Source organism: Rutilus rutilus (assembly GCF_951802725.1).
Source record: "Rutilus rutilus genome assembly, chromosome: 9".
Taxonomy (NCBI): domain Eukaryota; kingdom Metazoa; phylum Chordata; class Actinopteri; order Cypriniformes; family Leuciscidae; genus Rutilus; species Rutilus rutilus.
Genome location: NC_140223.1, coordinates 37530080 through 37550485, shown reverse-complemented (window position 1 = coordinate 37550485; position 20406 = coordinate 37530080). Strand labels below are relative to the sequence as shown.

The 20406-nt window shown below is 36.4% G+C and overlaps 1 protein-coding gene across 2 annotated transcripts; it reads right to left on the bottom strand.

The window, feature by feature from the left end:
• Positions 1–4887: 4887 nt before the first annotated feature.
• On the bottom strand, positions 4888–18684 carry LOC311297485 (BICD family-like cargo adapter 1). 2 transcript variants are annotated; one of them, XM_084419794.1, is made up of 10 exons: positions 18350–18684; positions 16807–17022; positions 11764–11880; positions 11242–11388; positions 10615–10794; positions 10176–10325; positions 8267–8344; positions 5850–5950; positions 5604–5724; positions 4888–5332 (listed from the first exon to the last, which is right to left on the bottom strand). In XM_084419794.1, the coding sequence occupies exons 1-10, from the start codon at positions 18560–18562 to the stop codon at positions 5129–5131; spliced, it is 1527 nt and encodes a 508-aa protein (XP_084275920.1). In that variant the 5' UTR covers positions 18563–18684; the 3' UTR covers positions 4888–5128. The 2 variants fall into 2 exon arrangements, with proteins under 2 accessions (XP_084275920.1, XP_084275919.1); XM_084419793.1 differs by having other exon boundaries at positions 10176–10328; positions 18350–18661.
• Positions 18685–20406: the final 1722 nt, after the last annotated feature.

Genomic DNA, 20406 nt, shown 5'->3' with positions numbered 1-20406 from the left:
TCCACTTAAGTATATTTTTAAGTATATTAGTTCTGTAATGAGCACTCTTTTTCAAAGAATGCTAAAGTGTACTTCTTTTTCACAAGGGTTTTGTATAGCCCATTACAGACATTACAGAGCATACTAGCAGGTGATCAGAACACTTTTAACAATTACATTTTACATTTACACTGATTCATTTAACAGACTTTCTCCAAAGGTACTTTCAAATTATGTACATTATAAGGAATTTGTCATAATAAAAAAATATATAATGACATACTGTAATTTGTCAACATAATTCCCTTTTGTAAAACTGTTAAATATTTTCAGGTTTTCATATTTCCAGTTTCCTAATGAATAACTTCATTATTAAGCCCAATGACTTGAAGTGTTGTCTGTATAATTGCCTCAATCTACTTCACAGAGTTCTCTTTGTTCAAACAGGGAAACTCACAACAGTGATCCTCTGAAACTGAGGTCACGTGACCGATACTGGAGAAGGTGAGGAACCGCCAGAGTCATTGAAAGAAAGATCTGTGCTTCTTTCTCAAAACACAGAAACCTTGTGTTTGACGGGAGGAAACGTTCAGTTTCACATTCAGCTAATATTGGCAAAAAGACCGTATTTAATGGTTATATTTTAAATATTAATATTGGTTTTTTTTGTCACTGTGACAGTGATGATTATATCAGAGTGTATGCAGTTTTAGACAATGGTAGGCCTGTATAAAAAAGAGCTGACTGAAAGATGTAAAATGTTCCATTTATTTGAGGCACAATAACAATACCATGTTAAAACTGAAAGCTAGTGATCATGTCACGTCTGTTTAGATTGTGTCTCATGTTCTTAGTCTTTTATCTTGTCCACTGTTTCCTGTCTTGATTATTATCTATAACCAAAAACATATAAATCCGTCCTTCGGATGAGACGTTAAACCGAAGTCCTGACTCTCTGAGGTCATTAAAATACCCAGGATGTCCTTTGGAAAAAGAGTAGGAGTTTAACCCTGGGCTGGCATCCTGGCCAAATTTGCCCAGTGGCCTCTGTCCATCATGGCCTCCTCATCATCCCCATATATACTGATAGGCTTCATCACTCTGTCTCCTCTACAATAATCTGGTGTGTGTTGGGCGTTCCGGCGCAGTATGGCTGCCGTCGCATCATCCAGGTGGAGCTGCACACTGGTGGTGGTTGAGGAGATTCTCCCCTTCTATGTAAAGCGCTCTATATAGGCCTCCTCTCATGCTGATTGGGTAGACGTGTTGATTGGATAGATAATTTGAACGTGTTCCTCCCGAACTTTGTTAATATAACATCATGTTGTGTGTGTCAAGTATTGATGTCTGTGCATCATTGGGTGATGCTTATAAGATGATGTCACATCTTCTTTCAAAGATGAATCTCAGCAGTTGCTTCACTATTGTGAAAGATCCATCTGCTAACAATTATGATCTTGAGATAAGTAATAGGTAAATGTTCATGCTTAATGCTAAAATACAATCTTCACATTCATGCAAAGAATAGGTTGACTAAACAATTTCATATTCTAGGTAACATCATTTTTACAAAGGTTTTTTTTTTTTTTTTGACTAGATGAAAATTTTAAATATGAATACAGAAGGTCTAAGATCCCAAGCTAATGGAACACTGATCACCATTATGGTGACTGCAAAACAATTACAGCGGTAAAGAATACACTTGTGCCTGATGCCGGTTCACAGGTTGCACTTTCTTGTACCTCTTTTGGTTGATACAAACCATACCGGAAACACTCCAAACAATTAATCATCATTGCAAACTATTATACTTTTGCTTATTTTCGGACCTTTTAATTGAAAGGTGTATAATTTAGGTGAATAATGACTATCTAATTAATAATTGTCAATGTGACGAGACATTAAGGGAGCTGTTTTCAGCATATTTGGCATATGATTAATAAAGAATGTGCACATACATTCAGTAAATTCACTACTATCAGCATTTGGAACATTGCGAACAGACTGACTTCAGTGCAACCTGCATCATTCAGCCAGTAGGAGGCCACAAGTGACCATGACTGCAAGTGAACCTTTCAGTTTGTTAAAAACATGGTTAATTCAGGAAAGTTACTAAAACTATTTGAGCTTTTATGTTCAAACAAATTGCTCATATAAAACACATTTTGCTTGTTTATGCTCTGTTTGAGACAGATTTCTATCATTTAAATCCAAAATGACGAACTCAAACACAAAGATGAAATAAATATTTACTGAACTCTTTTTAATACACTTTGGGAGGATTTCCAGTCTCTTCTGTATTTCCAGTGTCAATCATTTAATGTAACATTTAACCAGATTCTCATCTTTAAGAATCTGTTATCTGCTTTACAAATAATTTATGCCCACAGACATGGTTTTAAACCTATTATTCCTTTTTTTTTTTTTTTTTTTTTTTTTTTTGGCCTTCAAATATCTTAAAGGAGATGCTTAATCTCTTATACAAATCAAATAGCTTTTGGTTCACCGGCTGAAAAGTAGGTGCTTCTTATTCCTGTAAAAGATAGAAGACTCTAAACAAACAAGCAACCTGAAACAAATTAAAAGTATTTGCAAAACTTTTTATTCCTCACTATATAGTTCGAAATTTCTTTTAGACTCGACAGATATTAATCATTTCTCATGACATCAAGGATACCCATTGCTTCACCCCCCTTTTTTTGCAATAAAACCAGTCAAGCTGTTACAAGCAAGAGCGAGGGTGTATTGAACATTGCATGTTTCTATATGCAGAATACATTTTGCTTTACATTAGTGATTCCATATGAGATTGTATTATCAGGTTAGTTTGGAAGTTTTTCAGGATATAAAATAATACAAAAAAAGTGAATGGTGTCCTTATAATAATTCATCTGGATTTGAAGAGGTATGAAGTCTTTCTTTTACTTTGGCTGTAAGAATACATTTGTGAAGAAGGGAGCACTTTCTCTGTTTGTCTCAATCCTAGTTTTTTACCCGTTTTTTTTTTTACCACCACGATTAAAACCCTTTCAATCAATCAATGTATATCCTCCTTTACCTGGGAAAACAAGATGACTTTGAGCGCAGTGCAATCTGTCTTACTGAATGACTAATTTGTTGTGATTTTTTTCATCTCTTTTGTTTTGTTTCTTTCTGATATGCTTGGCTCATTCCCTGAAGAAATGTGATGACATGACTGTGTTAATGTGCTTTTGTGCCTGGGCAATGTGATGTTGTATTAGTGAACATTCATTATCTGGGGTTGTTTCATTGTTCCTTGTATAAAAGTTTGTTCAATGTATAGCTTTATTCCTATAATAATGTATTGCACTGTATTACCAGTGACGAAACGGGCACACAAAAAAACCTATTTCAAAGTTTGTGTTCTCAGGCCACCAAAACGCTGTTGTGGTGTAAATGAAAACCATTAAACACCATTAAAAGAGAGAATGAAAAGTTTTCTGTTCTCAGTTAAAACGGTGTCGTGTAACGGGCTTATTAAGTTAATAACTAATGATTTTTACAACGGAAAACACACATGCCTGGAGTGTAAATGCATTTCTCAATAAATATTCTGAAGACTGTTCATAATAAAAAACATTTAATTGTACAAATCTGTCACATTGAAAAAAATATATAAATTGCATACAAAACTAGCTTTAAAAACTGCATTAATGATAACACACTTCTAGCAGAAGAACTGTGCCAGAGCACAAAGGCCATCGGATCATTATAAGTGCCGATCACACCAAGGACGATAACTATAACAATAAAGATATGGTTCTAAAAGTCGAGAAATTACACAGAGAAATTATATCGTTGGAATCCCTTTCAGAACGATTTCCAGCTGATGAACAATAAAAATAGCCAATCCTGCTTTAAAGAGCTTGAGCATTTAAAGCGACAGACGTGTGCATAAAATAAACAGAACTAAGTGGTGTGCTGGTGTGAATGCTAATCGAGTTATCTTTATGGTTATCGTTCTTGGTGTGAACAGGCTTTAAATCATTACAATGGCACAAGTTTGAGCGCTACAGATCCTTCATATGATACAGAGCATCATTGCATTGAACAATGTCAGTTTTTGAAATCTTAAGCACCATTTTGAGTATTTCACTATAGTCTACTGAAACATACTTTCATGCCCACATACTTGCAGTTCAGGTAAATGTTTCTTTCTGTGTAATGTTATTATATCATAATAGTATTATGTGAAATGCCATTCAAATCAACAAGATCATGACCAGCATGATGTCATTGTATTGATTCTCTCATCACTTACATTTAGGATTTGACAGCAGCAAACAATTACCATGTAAATTAATAGTACCATTTAAATAAACACAATTTCTACAAAATCATATGACTGTAAAGTAGTTATAAATACTCATAATATACAATTAAATATCACAAAAACCTTTAAAAGCAAATTTCACTCCAAAGTCAATAGAAAGAAAAAAGAAATCCTATTTTGCATAAGGATTAAAAAAAAAAAAAAAAAAATACTAAAAAATTGAAATTTTAGGAACAATAAGATTACAACCATAGCACATTCCATTACCTCAACAAAATATCTCATTCTTTTTACTGTAATGCAAAAATACAAGGATTTTGAAATCGTAAAATATTTATATCACAGTATATCTGTTTCACTTATTCTTTAATAAAAAAAAATATTACAAATATTTATATTTCATTAATTTTTACTGAGAGAGTAAAATCATGGCCACGTATGACAAAACTGGTAATTAAAATAATGAAATAATAGGTAAAACATCTGGATGCATTACATTTATGAGAATTTTGAGAGGGAAATGTGCTTGATTGTCAAAATTTGTCAATGCAAAAAACAAAACAACAAAAAAAGCATTATCTTCATACAAAATATTACTTCTTTTTTTTTTTTTTGAGTTTGGGGAGAAATGCATTTTTGTGAGATTCAGCCAACCCTTACTGAAAAACCACATGAGTATACCATCACATGGATTTCACATGTGCAAAGTGTGTGTTCCACATGTGACCACGTGTTTTTGCACATGTGAAAGCAGGTCTTTTCTCCAAGAAAATGTTGGTTTTTTTCATTGTTTTCTAACATGGTTAGAATGTGTTTTTGGCATTGATCATAAGTGTCTGAGGCAGAGCAGCCGGTTCATTTGCTCAGTCTGAGCCAGTCTCTCCAGTGGGACAGGTTCTGCTCTGGGCTGATCTCTGACACGACCGAGGGGGAAGAAGAGGGCCGTCTGGACTTACGCAGGAAAGAAAGACGCCCCGTCGATCTCCTCTGGGGCAGTTGCTGCTGTTCTGTCTGCTGTTGGCTCCTCAGCTGCTGATTGATGATAATCTGGATATCGTCCTGAGGGGTACACGTCAATAAAAATATGATTTTTATTCTTTTGCTCATAATTATTTTAATTTGTGTCTATGTGCTAGTTGATAGCAATTAATTTAATCTCAAACGCAGTTCCATGATGGCAGATTAAACAGCTGCATGCTTCCACTGTGAACAGCAGGGGGTGACAGAGCACGACCACTGAACGGCATCGGAAACATAATCCTAACAATTGAAAATCCATAAGTGAGGACTTTTATAAATCCACTGTTGTGATCAAACTACAGTTTTCTACCTGCCAGGCCTCCAGCTCCTGCGACAGCTCTAGTTTACGCTGAATGGCTTCCAGGAGTTGGTTGTTTAAACACATCATATCATGCTTAGTCCTCAGCAGCTCTGCTTCCATCGCTGTCTTCCTGCATGAGAGGAAACCAACACTTTCTTAAAAATGACACCTTTCTACAATAAATTATAATTATCTTATGTATATTTTCTTTCTCATTTAAGGAATCATAGTACCAAGTAAGTGTTTAATATTTACTTTGCGATGGCATCGTCTCTGTCCTTCATGGCCTGCTGAACTACTTCCTCGTCCACGAGTCGCAGCTTGAGCTTAGTGTTTTCTGCTATCAGACGCTCATTCTGGAGAGGGTGCCAACAAATTATGGTTAATATGTTTTGCAAATGTCTGTCTAATGCAACTAATAACGACCTTAATGTCTCTAAGAGAACATGGAGCAAAACTAATTCCAAGCATTTAAGCTTAAGCTCAATGATCAACATGTTTTTAAAGTAATGAGACAAATTTTAAATATTTGTCCTGGTAGTGTACAGATGGGAAAAACTGTTTTGACAGCGAGTTGTTTAGAAACAGACAAGTGCTCTTAAACTGTGAGTGTGCCTCGTGAAATATTGATGAGCTTTCAGTTGCAGAAACTTTCACACATTGTGTTTTTTTCAGCATCTGTTAAAAATATGTCCAATCAATGTTGATAACCTTGTACAGTGGGGAAAATAATTATTTGATCCCCTGCTGATTTTGTAAGTTTGCCCACTTACAAAGAAATTAAGGGTACATTTTTTTGATGGTAGGTTTGTTTTAATGGATAGAGACAGAATATCAAACAAAAAATCCAGAAAAAACACATATATAGGTCATAAATTGATTTGCATTTCAGTGAGTGAAATAAGTACAAATTTATTTCCCATATATGAATGATCAATATTAAATGGTTTAACCATATATTTTTTTAAATATACAGAATAATATATTGTGTTAATATATTACAATATATTGAATAATACATAAGGAATTGCCGCTTTTCATATATTGAAAAATATGTGACAATATATTTACTAATATATCATAATGTATGTAATTTTATATTCAGTAATACACTACATGATATATAGATGTATATGTGATCAGATATGGCACTGCATGTGTAATATATTGCAGATATATTTACTCATGCAAACAAATTTTTATTTTTTTACATTATAAATGTTTCATATTTTCAAGCTAGTTATCAAAAGCTCAAGCACACCTGCATGTATTAAAGTATTTAACCAAAATACTATCACTGTGCTGAGGAGTGCACAGCCATTTCTATTAAATATAGTAATTATAGTTGTAATGGTCTTTGGCACAATAACCCCAAAAACTCACACATACCAGAAACTTTTCCAAAATAATAGAGCATTAAACACTAACAGATCTCCCCCTATATTAATATTGAGCAAAACACATTAAATAACACTTAGATTTAACATTTGCTCTCCTTTCAGAAGGCAGTCAGAAGCAAAGCATGCTGGGAACTAGAAATCTATTGTAACTCATTCCGTGAATGTGTGTGTGTATGTGTGTAAACATACATTACATTCACATGTATATGGGAACATGCATGTGCAATATATGTACACAATAAAGAATAAAACCTTGTGAATATTACATGTAATCCTATTTTTGTCTTCATTTATAAATATTTTATATTCATTAATATATAATGCATATATTGCAGTATATATAAAAATATAAGCACTAGTTTCCCATGTTTGAAAATGTATTATGTAATATATCGCATTACATTTTGCAGTATATGCAATTTTTTTTCAGTATTTGCTGACATGAGGAGTACTTTCTTAAAGTGACTGGGCTAATCTGTGTTCCACATGAGCACATAACCAAACTGTGGGAGGCAGAATTCTTGCTGGTTGGTAGGGGATCAAATACTCATTTCACTCGATCAAATGCTAGTCAATTTATAACCTTCATATAATGTGTTTTTTTCTGGATTTTTTGGTTGATATTCTGTCTCTATCCGTTAAAATATACCATCAAAATTATAGACCCTTCATTTCTTTGTAAGTGGGCAAACTTACAAAATCATCAGGGGTTCAAATAATTATTCTCTCCACTGTAAATATGCAAATAAAAAATGCTAACCCAAAACTTGAAAACTGCTGACCCAGGACAGATGTTAACCCTAGGGCAAAGTATGAACGGTGTAAAACATAGAACAAGATAAGCCAGGATTATGTAAATGGTGAGTTTAAAGGTGAAGCATGTCATTTAGATGGGGTGTTTAACAACTATTAATTATGCAACTGATAATTTTTGCCAGAAATGACACATTTTACCTTTAGCCAATTAAAGTGTGAAAGGCCCAAATAAGAGTCAGTGAGGGAGGACCAGTTTTACATGTCTTGCCATGTAATATTCTTCTCTTCCTAAAAGCATATCTATTGGAGACTCGCAACACATTCACCAATTGACTGCATTTGTTAAATGTCTTAATTCAGCTGAGAATCCCAGCAGGAAAAGAAAAAAAGAAAACACATTCCTCAGGCCCTCCAAAGAATGGAGCCATTTTTAAGAAACTGACCCCAGGTCAGTGACAGTGGTATTGGGCTGTTATTGGTTGTGGCTGAAAGCTTGAATGCTTGGATAGACGTTACCTGATCCTGAAGCTCCTGTATCCGGATGACATTCTCACAAGGATCGCTCACCGGTCCCACAATGGGCTTCCTCATCTCCTGCAGACACAAATGATGCAGGAGCGTTAAGCACTGCATGGAGGTTAGCCTGGGAGAATTTGTGAAGCGTCGCCTTTGTTAGGCCAGGCAGGGTGTATCTCTCTTCAGCATCAGTATCATGTAACAGACATAAACAGCCCTCTGTTCAATCTCTCCCTCATTCTCTCTCTCTCAGTCTCTACCCCTGGCTACATCTGTGGCTTCGTTGATCCTTACTGAACACACCCCAACCTGAGCAAAAAACTGGACACAATTCCCACTTCAATGCTTACACCAACACTCAACCAATGTCAGCTGACATAAACTAGCAATATAATGCATCAATAGCATAGTGGAAAGAATGTTTAATATTCAAACTTTTTGTCCATTAATAACATTGCACAGCAATTACTGATGCAAATTAACAGTACATAATATATATTCTGATCCCTTCTCCATTCATAATGGGCAAATCTCACACAAACAGGTCCAGGTGACATTTTACCTCCAAATAATTAAAAAGAAAAGAAAAAAATAAAGAAAGAAAGAAATTTGTTGCATGTTTTATATTACCATAATATTTTTAGCATTATTTTCATAAACTAGTTCATTTTCTGTCAAATATTTGAGTTAGATTTTTAGTAATTCTCTTCATACTGATGCTGAATTAATTATTAATAGATCATTAATGAGATACATTTTTAGTATTATAATATATAATATAAATAAATATATAATATTTAAAAAAAAAATCTAATTACAGTTAGAATTAGATTAAAAAAAAAAAAGATATTTATTTTGTTTTGCATTGGATAGAAAATCCCAATCCAAAAACACCAGGGTCCAAACTGCTTCACTTGTTATTTTTCCCCCTTATAATATGAAAGGAATATGATCCGGGAAGGTTCTTGACAGGTTACGTAAGATTCACCCGATGTCAAAACTTTTATAAGCCATGAGGACAAATAAAAGATAACTGATATGGTCTGAATGAAGCTATACTTGAAGATATAGAGCAGTGGCCAAAAGTGATTTTCAGGCCAAGGAAACTTGACATCTTAACCCTTTATTCAAATATTATAAAAAAAAAAAAAAAAAAAAAAAAAAACGGTTATAGTTCCAATCCTTGATTCAGATTTTTTATTCACGATAAAACACGGGACCGCTTCACCCAACGATTCTATGTATCACTACACAACACCCCTAGCAACCATCTTAGCAACGTAAACATATGCTATATTATATTCTCATTGATGTTGTTCATTGAAGCTTATAGAGTAGAGTATTGTGAGAGATCGAGTAAGTGAGTGTACCTGCATTTACATTTAGACATAGCATTTTCCTTCAAGTCAGTCCTATATTCATAATAAAAAAATCTGTTTAAATGTCCACTGCGATATCTTGTTAACTGTTAAGGGGTTTTCCAGTGCCCTAGTCATCTGTCAGTTGCAAAAGGTCACATTCTGTGATTCTGTGACTCCGCTTGGCGTCGAGCCTAACAACTCCATTCAGCCGTGACTTATTCCTGATACAGCACAGCCTCTCATCCCTTATTGCTTACTTGAATACCTTTTAACCAAGTTTAGCGTTTCGTTCTTCCCTCGTATTTAAAATATATAAAATATTTTTGGTTGGTTTACTCGAACTTGTAAGGTCGTTAAAAACAAATATCACCTCCGGACATCACTTTTGGCCACTACTACAGTATATGCTTGTGAATGTGAATTATTGTTGTTGAAATGTGACACTGTACGAGATGTCAAAATACTCCAGGGAAGATATGTTAAATGCAGCAGATCACATGTCAGCTTCTGTTACGCTTGTGTCATTGTGTGCTCCAAAACAACTTTACCTGTAGTGTCTCGCTCTGTGCTATCCATTGTGCTGCATGTTTCAATTGTCCCAGCATGCCCTGCAGGCTGTCATCTGAGTTCTGCTCAGCCTCTGTTCTGTCGGCCACAGGTTGAAGCACTTCCAGGATGTAGTGCACCTCCCGAGAGACCTGCTGGGCAAGGGTAGGTAGATGAGATTGACGACCTTTGATTAGGCTATTCTCGTGTGACTACTCGCTTTTATGATCACCTACATGGAATAGCTGTTACCCTGTTGGACTAATTAAAATCTGATTAAATTTGGTCAAAAGATGACCATAGAAATGTTACACTGTCCCTTGTACGTGTATTCATTTTAACCAGGCCCACGAAAAATATCCAGTAACACATTTATTTGAAAGTAGAGTGTGGTGCAATCTGGCATTATCAGGTTACAGTGAGAACAGTTCAGTGTATCACCTGTTCTTTGTCCAGGCTCCAGTCTGCGGTGTCCAGATTGTTTTCCAGCTCAGACAGTAAAGAAGTGTCATTGTGACTTTTCTCCTGGAGGGCCACCTCCTCTTGCAGCGCCTCAACCTGAGACTGCAGCTCATGTGCCCAGGAACGAGCCCCATCCACGTCTCGCCAGGCCTCTGCCAGCTGAGACACAGGGAAAACATGTATTATTACTCATGTAGGCTATGTACAAATGTGTGCATGCTATCTTCTAGAAAGAGCCGACATTTGACCCAGAAATGTGCATTTTTTTTTACATTTACAAGGGCTTATACAAGTGTATAAAACAAACATTTTGCCACTTTTGGTGTGATTTTTGCCCTGAGCCCTGGTTGATTTCTCCCTCTGGTGCACACACAGACATCTTGTACTAACACAATGGCAGAACATCAGCATTTGAGAATGTTTGTCATCTCTGGATCATGTAAAAACACTTATCTATTATAATAACTGTACTGAAATTTTAAGACAGAAATCCTAGACCATCCTACAGGCAACAGTTTCCCGACTTATCATTTACCATTAAGCATTCTGCTCGATTGAGCATAGTCTGTCTGTGAGTGTGTGTGTGTGTTGTGTGTGTGACCGAACCTGTTGTATGTGTGTGTGACTCTGTTGTTCCTGTAAATCCAGGCGTTTGTGCAGTGAGGACACACTGTCTTTAAGTTCCTCATTCTCGTGACAAGTCATCTTCAAGCGCTGTTCAAGTGTTTGCTCCCGTTGCGTGAGCCGCGCTACCTGAACATACACACACACACACATAAACATTTATCACAACTTTCTAAACTTTAAAGTCAGTAAATACTACAATCATTCACGCTAAAGATGCTGTCACTTTATCATGTGGTTCAGGAGTTTGCATGTTACTATAATCCTTGAATGATTCCCCTCCAAAGAATTGCACACATGGTCTAGAGTGACACAGCAGTGAAAGCACTCTTTAAACGTCTCTCAGCCAATCAAATCTGAGGTTCGGAATGAACTGTTATATAATATTTAATAAACAAGCATTAAAAACTGCAGAATCAGTGCTGGACTATTTTTGGAGTATATTTTTATCATATATAATGCCATACAGATATCTGAGTGTGCAGGCATGGAACCGTTTCTCACCTGTTCTCTAAGAGCATTGATGATTTCTTCATCCTGGGGTCTGGCATGCCCCCTTTCTCTCATTTCCTGTTTTAGTCTTTGAAGCTCGCTGGTCATGGTTCGCTCCACTTCCATACCCTAAACATACACAACACAGCTCACTTATCAACCACAAAACTCTCAAATACATGCAGTGTGTTCACAAATCAAATGGGTCGCAATTAAGAAGAGAAAGCAACAGTAACAAAGAGACGTGTTTTTCCACTAAGGAATGTGTCCCATTTTCATAATGAAAAGGAGTTACGTTCGCTTGATAAGAGCTGAACAAAAGCCTGCAATGGGCGTTGGGAGGCCTGTGGTGACCAACCTGAATCAGCAGATAACTGGACAGCCCTGAGCGTTCATCACACACGCTCAGAACCAGATCAAAGAGACACATGACAGATGCAGCTTGGCATCTTAGTCTTGGCAGTGGCATCATCATCATCCTAGATAGTCACTGTGAGTGTGTATGGGACGGGGGCGGGGAATGACCCCACGCCCAACAGCATATGGAGGGGTGGCAAGAGGTCCTGGTTCAATGAGACTCAACTGCCAACCAGCACAAGGTTAGTGTTCCCTTGAGGGAAAGGCTATTCAGGACCGAAGATAAAGCTAACGCGCCATTATGTTAACCAGCACAAGTCCAGCTCCTGTAGCATTCAATAACACTCCTGCCAGCTGATGCCCCAAGCCAGAGCGCATTCATGGCGTATCTACCTCCTGTGGCGTCTCCAAACCAATAAATCTCAGTTTATTCTTAATCAGATTGTATCACAGGCTTTTCTCAAGGGACTACTAGCAGTCGGAAATCAACACTAAAGAGCTCAAATATATATATATATTTTTTTCAAATATGGTCAAAAGAGTGAAAAAATGAAGAAAAACCAACAAGAAAAATCAGGGAACAACTTAATGTTGCGCACAACTCTGAAAGCAACTTTGTGTACATTGTCAAATTCGGTGCATGAATTTGGAGGCTCCCTACTCAAGACTTATTTATTAGAGACTTTATTTTCTAAAGTCAGACCATTGCATATAACCAGTTTAATTCCATTGATGGTGTTTTTGATGGTGGGATGCATCACTATTGCTGTTAAACTTGAAGCATAGCTCAAATCATGCAGTTTGTTGAGGGTAGGTGTGGCATTACGTAAGACTGGTCCACCGTGGTCAGGTGACTGGAGAACAGCACAAGTGTGAATGATTTACAAATCATGCAATTAAACTGACTGATTTACTGAATCAGATTCGTGTGACCTCAACAACTCTCCACTTCCAGTACACCTATTTAAAAGTGAATTCAAAGTGTGCAGAGGAAACGGGTTCATGTTCTTACAAATACCCTTGTTTACTGTCCCATATAAGAAACAACAACACAATCAAACTGATACTCCTGAATGATGCGTGTTTGAAGCATCCTGAGAGGTTTACTCTCTCGAACAGGAAGGCACAGCTTCCCTGGAAAAACTAATGCTTGTTTTGAGCCTTTTCTGTAAACAATCGGGGGAGGCCGATTTCCTCTAAATTACCCTGTATTCCCCAGATAGACTCTCTTAGTGCTTCTGTACGCCTCTCTACTGTACAGACAGTCAGGTACTAAGAGTATGTTATGAAAAGTAACACCAGAAGGTATATGGAATACTTACAAATACACACATTTAACTAAACCCTCACACAAAAAACGTTCTGCATTTTTATGAAGACATTTTTGAGTATGTTCAATAAGCATATTACGTTAATATTGTACTGCCTTTGTGGGGACACTGGTCCACACAGACAGACACACAAGTTTACTTTTGTCTCAAAAAGTATAGCTTAAATACTCACCATTCAAGGTCTGTTTACCATAACTGACAAAAGCATATCTCCAACCGAACCCATAAAAGTCGCTTATCTATAACTCCGCTCTAGACACTGTTCGAGAGCAGTTAAAAAAAGAGCTTATAGATGGTGGGAGCCGCAGTGGAATGAGTGAGAGATACTTCCTCTTCCTCCTGAGCAGGACAGGATGCATACAGTCAACATCAGTGTTTCCTGAACTTGACTTCTTGGAAAAAAACTGTCAAAGACGTCTACTTCGGTCGACTGTCATGTGGAGAATGAGAGGGACCAGTGACCAGTCTGACCACCCAGTGGAACAGTATGAGTTAGCCATTACTACAGTATAACACATGACTACATACATAAAAGAATACAGCCCTGGTGTTTTGGCATGTCTGTAATACAAAACTGTGATTAAACAGCTCTTTAAATGAGCTCGTGAGTTTGAACTGGGAATCCTGGCAAGTGCACAAACACATAAAATGTGTAATGTGTAAACCTTGACCTTGAGCATAACAAACCTGTGAGATTAGATACCAGCCCAATGTGAGAGCGACGTGTGTGAATGAGTCAACAGGAGCAGGCGGATCTAAATTTAGATTATATCGGTAAAATGGTTTGTGTTGTTGTTTTTTTTAGACAAGTTCTTCATTGTTTTGACTTTTTGGATCTTTATTTTACTGTAATAATGTAAAACATTACTGTATTATGGTAATGAGAATAACCATTATGAATAATGTGAATTATTGAACAAAATTTCTAAACTAAATTATTATAATAAAAAAATAACATAATAGTGGGGGGAAAATATTAATTGTCCTAAAATATGTTTCATTTTCAAATATGTTTCATTGGTTTTCTCTTTTGATTTTGGGCTGAAACGTGTTTTTATTAGTTTCATACTATCATCTTTGGAATTTGGAATATGCTGTGCTTTAGTTCATATGGAAAGGATGATGAAAGAAAACAGGAATGCAACAAAACAGCACTTCCACAATCACAGAGACAAACACTGTGATCATGCACTCTTTACACTAGACACAAGATGAGACCACTTTGTTGTTGTTGTTTCTAGATTGGTAACACTTTACAGTAATGTCCCATTTGTTAACATTAGTAAATGCTTTATTCAACCTGAACTAATGAGAAATATATTTTTACAGAATTTAATAATCTTTGTTAATGTTAGTTCATACAAAATACAATTATTGTTGAGCGTTAAAGGTGCATTGCGCAACTTTTCATGTTAAAAATACCCGTTTTCTAACCCATACATGCTTAAACAATTGCCTGATGGGCTGACTGAGCCCTTCTCTGATCACTGCGATTGCCTCTATAATCCTGTACAGTAAAATAAATAACAGGGATTCGGGTCGGAATCTGAGACTGGGCGTGACGTCATGCGCGTTCACGGCACGCTCATATGTCTGGCAGGTTTGTGTATGCGCCGACGCCGCCATTCTCCGTAGAAAATGGATTCTAAGAGACCGGCTTGTAGTTCATTTCAAACACCAACGCAAACTCCACGTAAGATAAAAAAAAAAAGAGAACTTTTGTCTAGTGCAACCAAAAGGTCCAAATTGGAGTCAGACAGGCGTCGGGGTAAGACGAGAGTAAACATAGGGAAGGCTTTCAACAAATGGAGAGATCTCCGGTCTGCTCTAGGGCTCAAACGGGATCCTCAGTTGGCTTTTTTCTTGATAAAAAGGTAAGATATATCCCATTCTCTAATGTCTGATACGGCCAATAATGACAATAAATGACGATCCATAAAATGTGTAATGCTTTAGCGTAAGCTAGATAAATGTACAATCGGAATAGGTTTTACTAACTTACCATTGTCAGTGATCAGGTTCAGAATGATTGTGATATAAAATGCTGATATATAAGTTAGATACTTAGACACAAATTTTGAGCAAATTACTGCTTAATTACGATGTATTGCTATTGGAATATGCTACTTAGCTGATCAATAAAACAGGCTAAACCCCCGCAAATCTTCGGCGGATTAGCCTGTTTGGCTTTTATGGTAACGTCATAGTGCCACTTGATTGTTTATTACCTTGAGACATTTGGGTGTACTTTGTTGACCGACTGTGTATGGTATGGTATCATGATTACAATTTTGAGCTTTTACAAAGTTATAACTTATATTGTTCATGAACGTGTTTCCATAATAATAGTCATAAGTGGATACAGTAAACACATAACACAGTTCAACATGGAGATAGATGGGAATAAAAAACTAAGTTTTCTACTACCCCCATTTTTTCCCTCACACATAAGTGTGTTATTTACTCAATTGCCTTTCCTTTCACATATTTTAAATTACTTGCAGATTTAAAACTTTATTACCTCTGAAGACATTATGATTGTAAACAAAAGATTTGTGCGGCTGATGCTCCTTGGGTTATGACCAGCTCGAGCTCGTGCAAGCGTGCGTGTGCGTGTGGTCCGTGAGCGTGCACACCTCTGGTTGCAGTTTCGCTTGCCGCCAGAGGGGGCGTAGTTCTGCGAAAACTCAGACTCTCGCGCAATGCACCTTTAATGTTATCAGATAAAAATTTTGAATTTAAAATGTATTATTATATGTTGAAATTAACATGAACTAAGATTAACAAATGCTGTTCATTGTGGTTTTAACAACTAAAACCTTATTGTAAGTGTTACCCATAGATTTACTTAAAGCAAATATTGCAGGCTTAGCACTTAAAATGTGCGAATGGCTCATTTTACCATTTCATATCTGCTACACTGTGCAAGGAACAGTGTGACGTCATCTTTTTCTGAGCGAGAGACAGTATCTGTTGCACTATTGGCCTTCTAATCGTTATCATCTTTTTTATTACCCTCTACATATGTGTGCAGATATTACGTGTGTGGTCAGGTTTTGAAGTCTGGCTAAAAAAGAGCACATTCTCTCTTTCCACTGGCAAAGCAACAAATGCACCAGCCTTTAATGATCATATCATGAAAACTGGCTTGTCACTATGATCACTACATATTTGAAGGAGAAGGTTTGACATCATTTAATTATTTATTAAACGCTGCACTACTTGAAGTGTCATTTCATGCCAGTAGTTCCAATGATACACCAAGGATTAATACTTGGGGTTGATGTTTGTTCAGATCACTAACCAAAATATGAGCACTGGTAAAAGTGATGCTTGAAAAGATGTGAGTATGGTAGGTGTCACTGACCGTCTGCAGCTGCTCTCTGAGTCTCTGGCTCTGCTCGCTGTGCTCATGCTTCAGTCTGGTCTTCTCACTTTCAGCCTCACTCAGAGTCTGGTTGAGTGTGTCCACCTGCGCCTGCAGCTCCTGCACGTCTCGCTCCAGCTCGGACACCTGACTCTCCCACTGAGCCTGACAGATATCCAGCTTCACTCGCAGTTCGTACCTGCCCTGCTGGAGCTCCTGAGCACACAATCACAACAAGTTATAAAAACAACACGGCTTAACTTTATATTAATAGTGGATCCTACAGAGAAACACAACTATGCTCAGGGCATTTGTGGTGTAATCTTTATTTTTAGTAGTAGTAAACTTACAATGACAGTCTTCCATACTTTTACCATCTTGTCGTTTCAAACCTGTATGACTTTCTTTCTTCTGTGTAACACAAAAGATATTTTGAAAAACATCTCAGTGCTTTTTATCCATACAATAAAAGCAAATGGGATCAAATTATATATTTTTAAACATCTTGTTTTGATTTCTACAGCTGAAAAAGTCATATGAGTTTGGACCGACAGTCAAGTCAAACAACTTTAACTGAATCTGATTTGCAAGACACATGAAATCTGATGTGAACCTGTTCTCATTTCTTATTTCAGATCTCATTTCTAAATTATAAAAATATGAAGAACTTGTTACATTAGTAACACTTTACAATAAGGTCTTATTTCATAACATTAGTTAACAGGAACTAACAACGAGCAATACATTTGTTACAGTATTTATTAATATTTGTTAAAAATCCAGCTGTTTGTTGTTGATTTTTCATGTTAGTTCACGGTGCATTAACTAATGTTAATAAATACAACATTGCATGTTGCACGTTGCATGAAATTTTGAATAAAAAATCTGCCAAAGAAAATGTCTTTATATATTCATAAACTGGCCTGCAAAAGTATTTGAAAACTAAAAAAATGTCTGATTGTATTAGTAACAAACCATCAAAGCAAGTGTCATTTGCCTTAAAGTAACTGTTAAAATAAAACAGAACAGAAAACTGTTCAAAGAAAGATAGAGTCTTAAGTGTCTATTTAAGTCTGAAGTGATGAAACAATATTCAGTGCTGAAAAGAAAAATGATCATGACACCACAGTTGGCTCGTTCTGCTCTAACATCATTAGATTACACTTGCTTTAAAATGTTTTTTAACGGCCTTAAGTGTCCAAAAACATTTAGGGACAACAGCATATTATATACTGTAGGCTACAGTAGATCTAGAGACATGAAAGTAGACACATGAATATTATTACGTTTTATATAAAACAGAAACCTTTAGAAGACTAAAGTGTCGCATAAAAAAATAAAAATAAAAAGACAAAGCTGAGATGGACGAGGACATCACTGTTTTCTCCAGAGCGGCTATCGAAACAAACTTGGTTGCATTATTTTCCTGTCATTACTGTAAAGCTGGTAAACTTGACAAACAAAATGACGGAAATTATGACGACTCTCTATAAATACACCGTGCGGTTATTAAGCTGCAGAGACGTGGAAACTTGAGTCTCACCTCCAGCTGCTGCATGTATTTGTCCTGAAGTGTGTCTCTGTCTTCCTTCAGTTGTCTGTTCTCTAAGAGCAGAGCATTCCCCACCTGAGCAGCCAGAAGAACTTCATCCTCCTTCTGCCGAAGAGCCTCGAACAGCTCCTCACTGTCCTTATACACCGGCAGACCGGCTTCATTGCTGAATTCATATGAGTAGAAGTCTTCCTCCACTTCCATTTTATGTATTTGTTTTACAGCTCTTCTCCCCGACTCATGGCGCGTGTGTATTATGAGTGAAAACGCTCCACGCGTTTGCTTCTGTATGCAGGAGTCCCAGTCTGCTCATGGTTTTCTTGAAGGCGGATGATGGAAAGGAACTGGTGTCGCGTCGTGTGTGGGTTGGGCTTGTGGGTTAGTTTCAGGTGACTCGTCACCTATTCTTTTTTCTTTTTTAAACAATACTATACTATTGCATGTAGCCTACTAAATATTATAGTAAGTACTTTTCTAGAACATCAAATGGGAGGCCTACAACATGCAAATAGACCTTAGATAGTTTAGATGGCAGGCTATTTCATTCTACGCGGAGAAAAAACGAGATTAGCATAATGGGGTTATTATTTTTACACGTATGCATTGCAGATATTCACAAACAGAAGGTTTATTCACAAATATCTAAAATCAGATGCACAATTAAATAAATGTAATACCTTTCACAAAAATGAAATGGAAATTTGCATACGAATCAATTTACGATTTATAAAAAACAAAAACAAAAATGACACATGGTTTTCAACTCTTGAACTAAATGGGGTGGGGGAACTCCAAAAGGGCACGGGACTTCCACCAACGTTTAAAGTCTCTTGTGGAGTCACTCACTCCCTATATTCTAGTCAATGAAATTAAGATTCTCAATGCAACAGCCGACTACAGTAGTCTGGAGTTTAATACCAAACAAGTTTCTGCAATTTTATGGTGTGCCCTTACAGTATGAGACATAAGTTCTTTCTTTCTTTCTTTCTTTCTTTCTTTCTTTCTTTCTTTCTTTCTTTCTTTCTTTCTTTCTTTCTTTCTTTCTTTCTACACAACACAAGGTTAGTAGCCTACACTATATTTATATTATACACTATATATTCACATTACTGTGAATGATTAATATGTAGGCTATACTTATATAGGATATACAACACTGCTTGGCCAAACAAATTTGTGGACTAACTATTTAAACCAAGATAATAAATGGATCATTAATACAGTATCCTACTGATGTTTAACACAACGTTTTTCTCACATTCTAACATTACTTTACAATATGTTACCATATGTCTTCATAAAATACAAGTATAAGTACCTTAACCAAATGAAAACATTACATCTCAAGAAGATATCTAATCATCTTACTGGAGTAACTGAGGCACTGGGACCAAAACAAATTAGATTTTTATTTATTTACTACTTTAATTTATCTGTTTACATTCATTAATACTGCAACAATAACAAACATATATTGGAAAGGTATAGTTTTAGGATTTTTTTTTTTTCATAATCCTTGAATGAAATTAGGTAAATGTCATACTGTCCAAGACAAAGGGCTTAAACAAGAGACTTAACTTGAATTTGAAGTACCCCATTGGACTACTTAATAGTGAACTAAAGCCGTGGCCAGAAGTATTGGCAGTGAAATAAAGTTTGTGTTTCACATAGGTTTCTGCTTCAGTTGTGTTGATTCACATTGTTTCTAGCTTATGTGATCAGATGCAGACTCCAGATCAGACTCCAGCAGAGTGATCAGATGCATTTTAAATAAATGCAAAAAGCTTAATTTCACCAAAACCAAGCACTAAAGGCCAGAATGGATGGCCATCAGTCATGATTTGGCCCAAAGGCTGATGTCCAGAATGCCAAAGTAAATTCAGAGTAAAGAGGTTTTGAAGGCGGCGCGGCTCAACACTGTAAATATTGACTCTTATATTGAATGTTTTTGCTAATAAAAGCCTTTTAAACTTATAAAATGCTTATCTCCCCAATCAAATATACAATAAAATAGCAGTAAATAGAAAAAGATGTGGAGGGAAGCAATC

What these genes read in the sequence shown, in the direction of transcription:
- LOC311297485 (XM_084419793.1), bottom strand. Translation starts at nt 18,562, where the DNA reads ATGGAAGTGGAGGAAGACTTCTACTCATATGAATTCAGCAATGAAGCC. An exon ending in AATACATGCAGCAGCTGGAG is followed by an intron (nt 17,023 to 18,349) that starts GTGAGACTCAAG and finishes TTGTGTGCTCAG; the next exon opens with GAGCTCCAGCAGGGCAGGTA. An exon ending in TCAGAGAGCAGCTGCAGACG is followed by an intron (nt 11,881 to 16,806) that starts GTCAGTGACACC and finishes GTGTATGTTTAG; the next exon opens with GGTATGGAAGTGGAGCGAAC.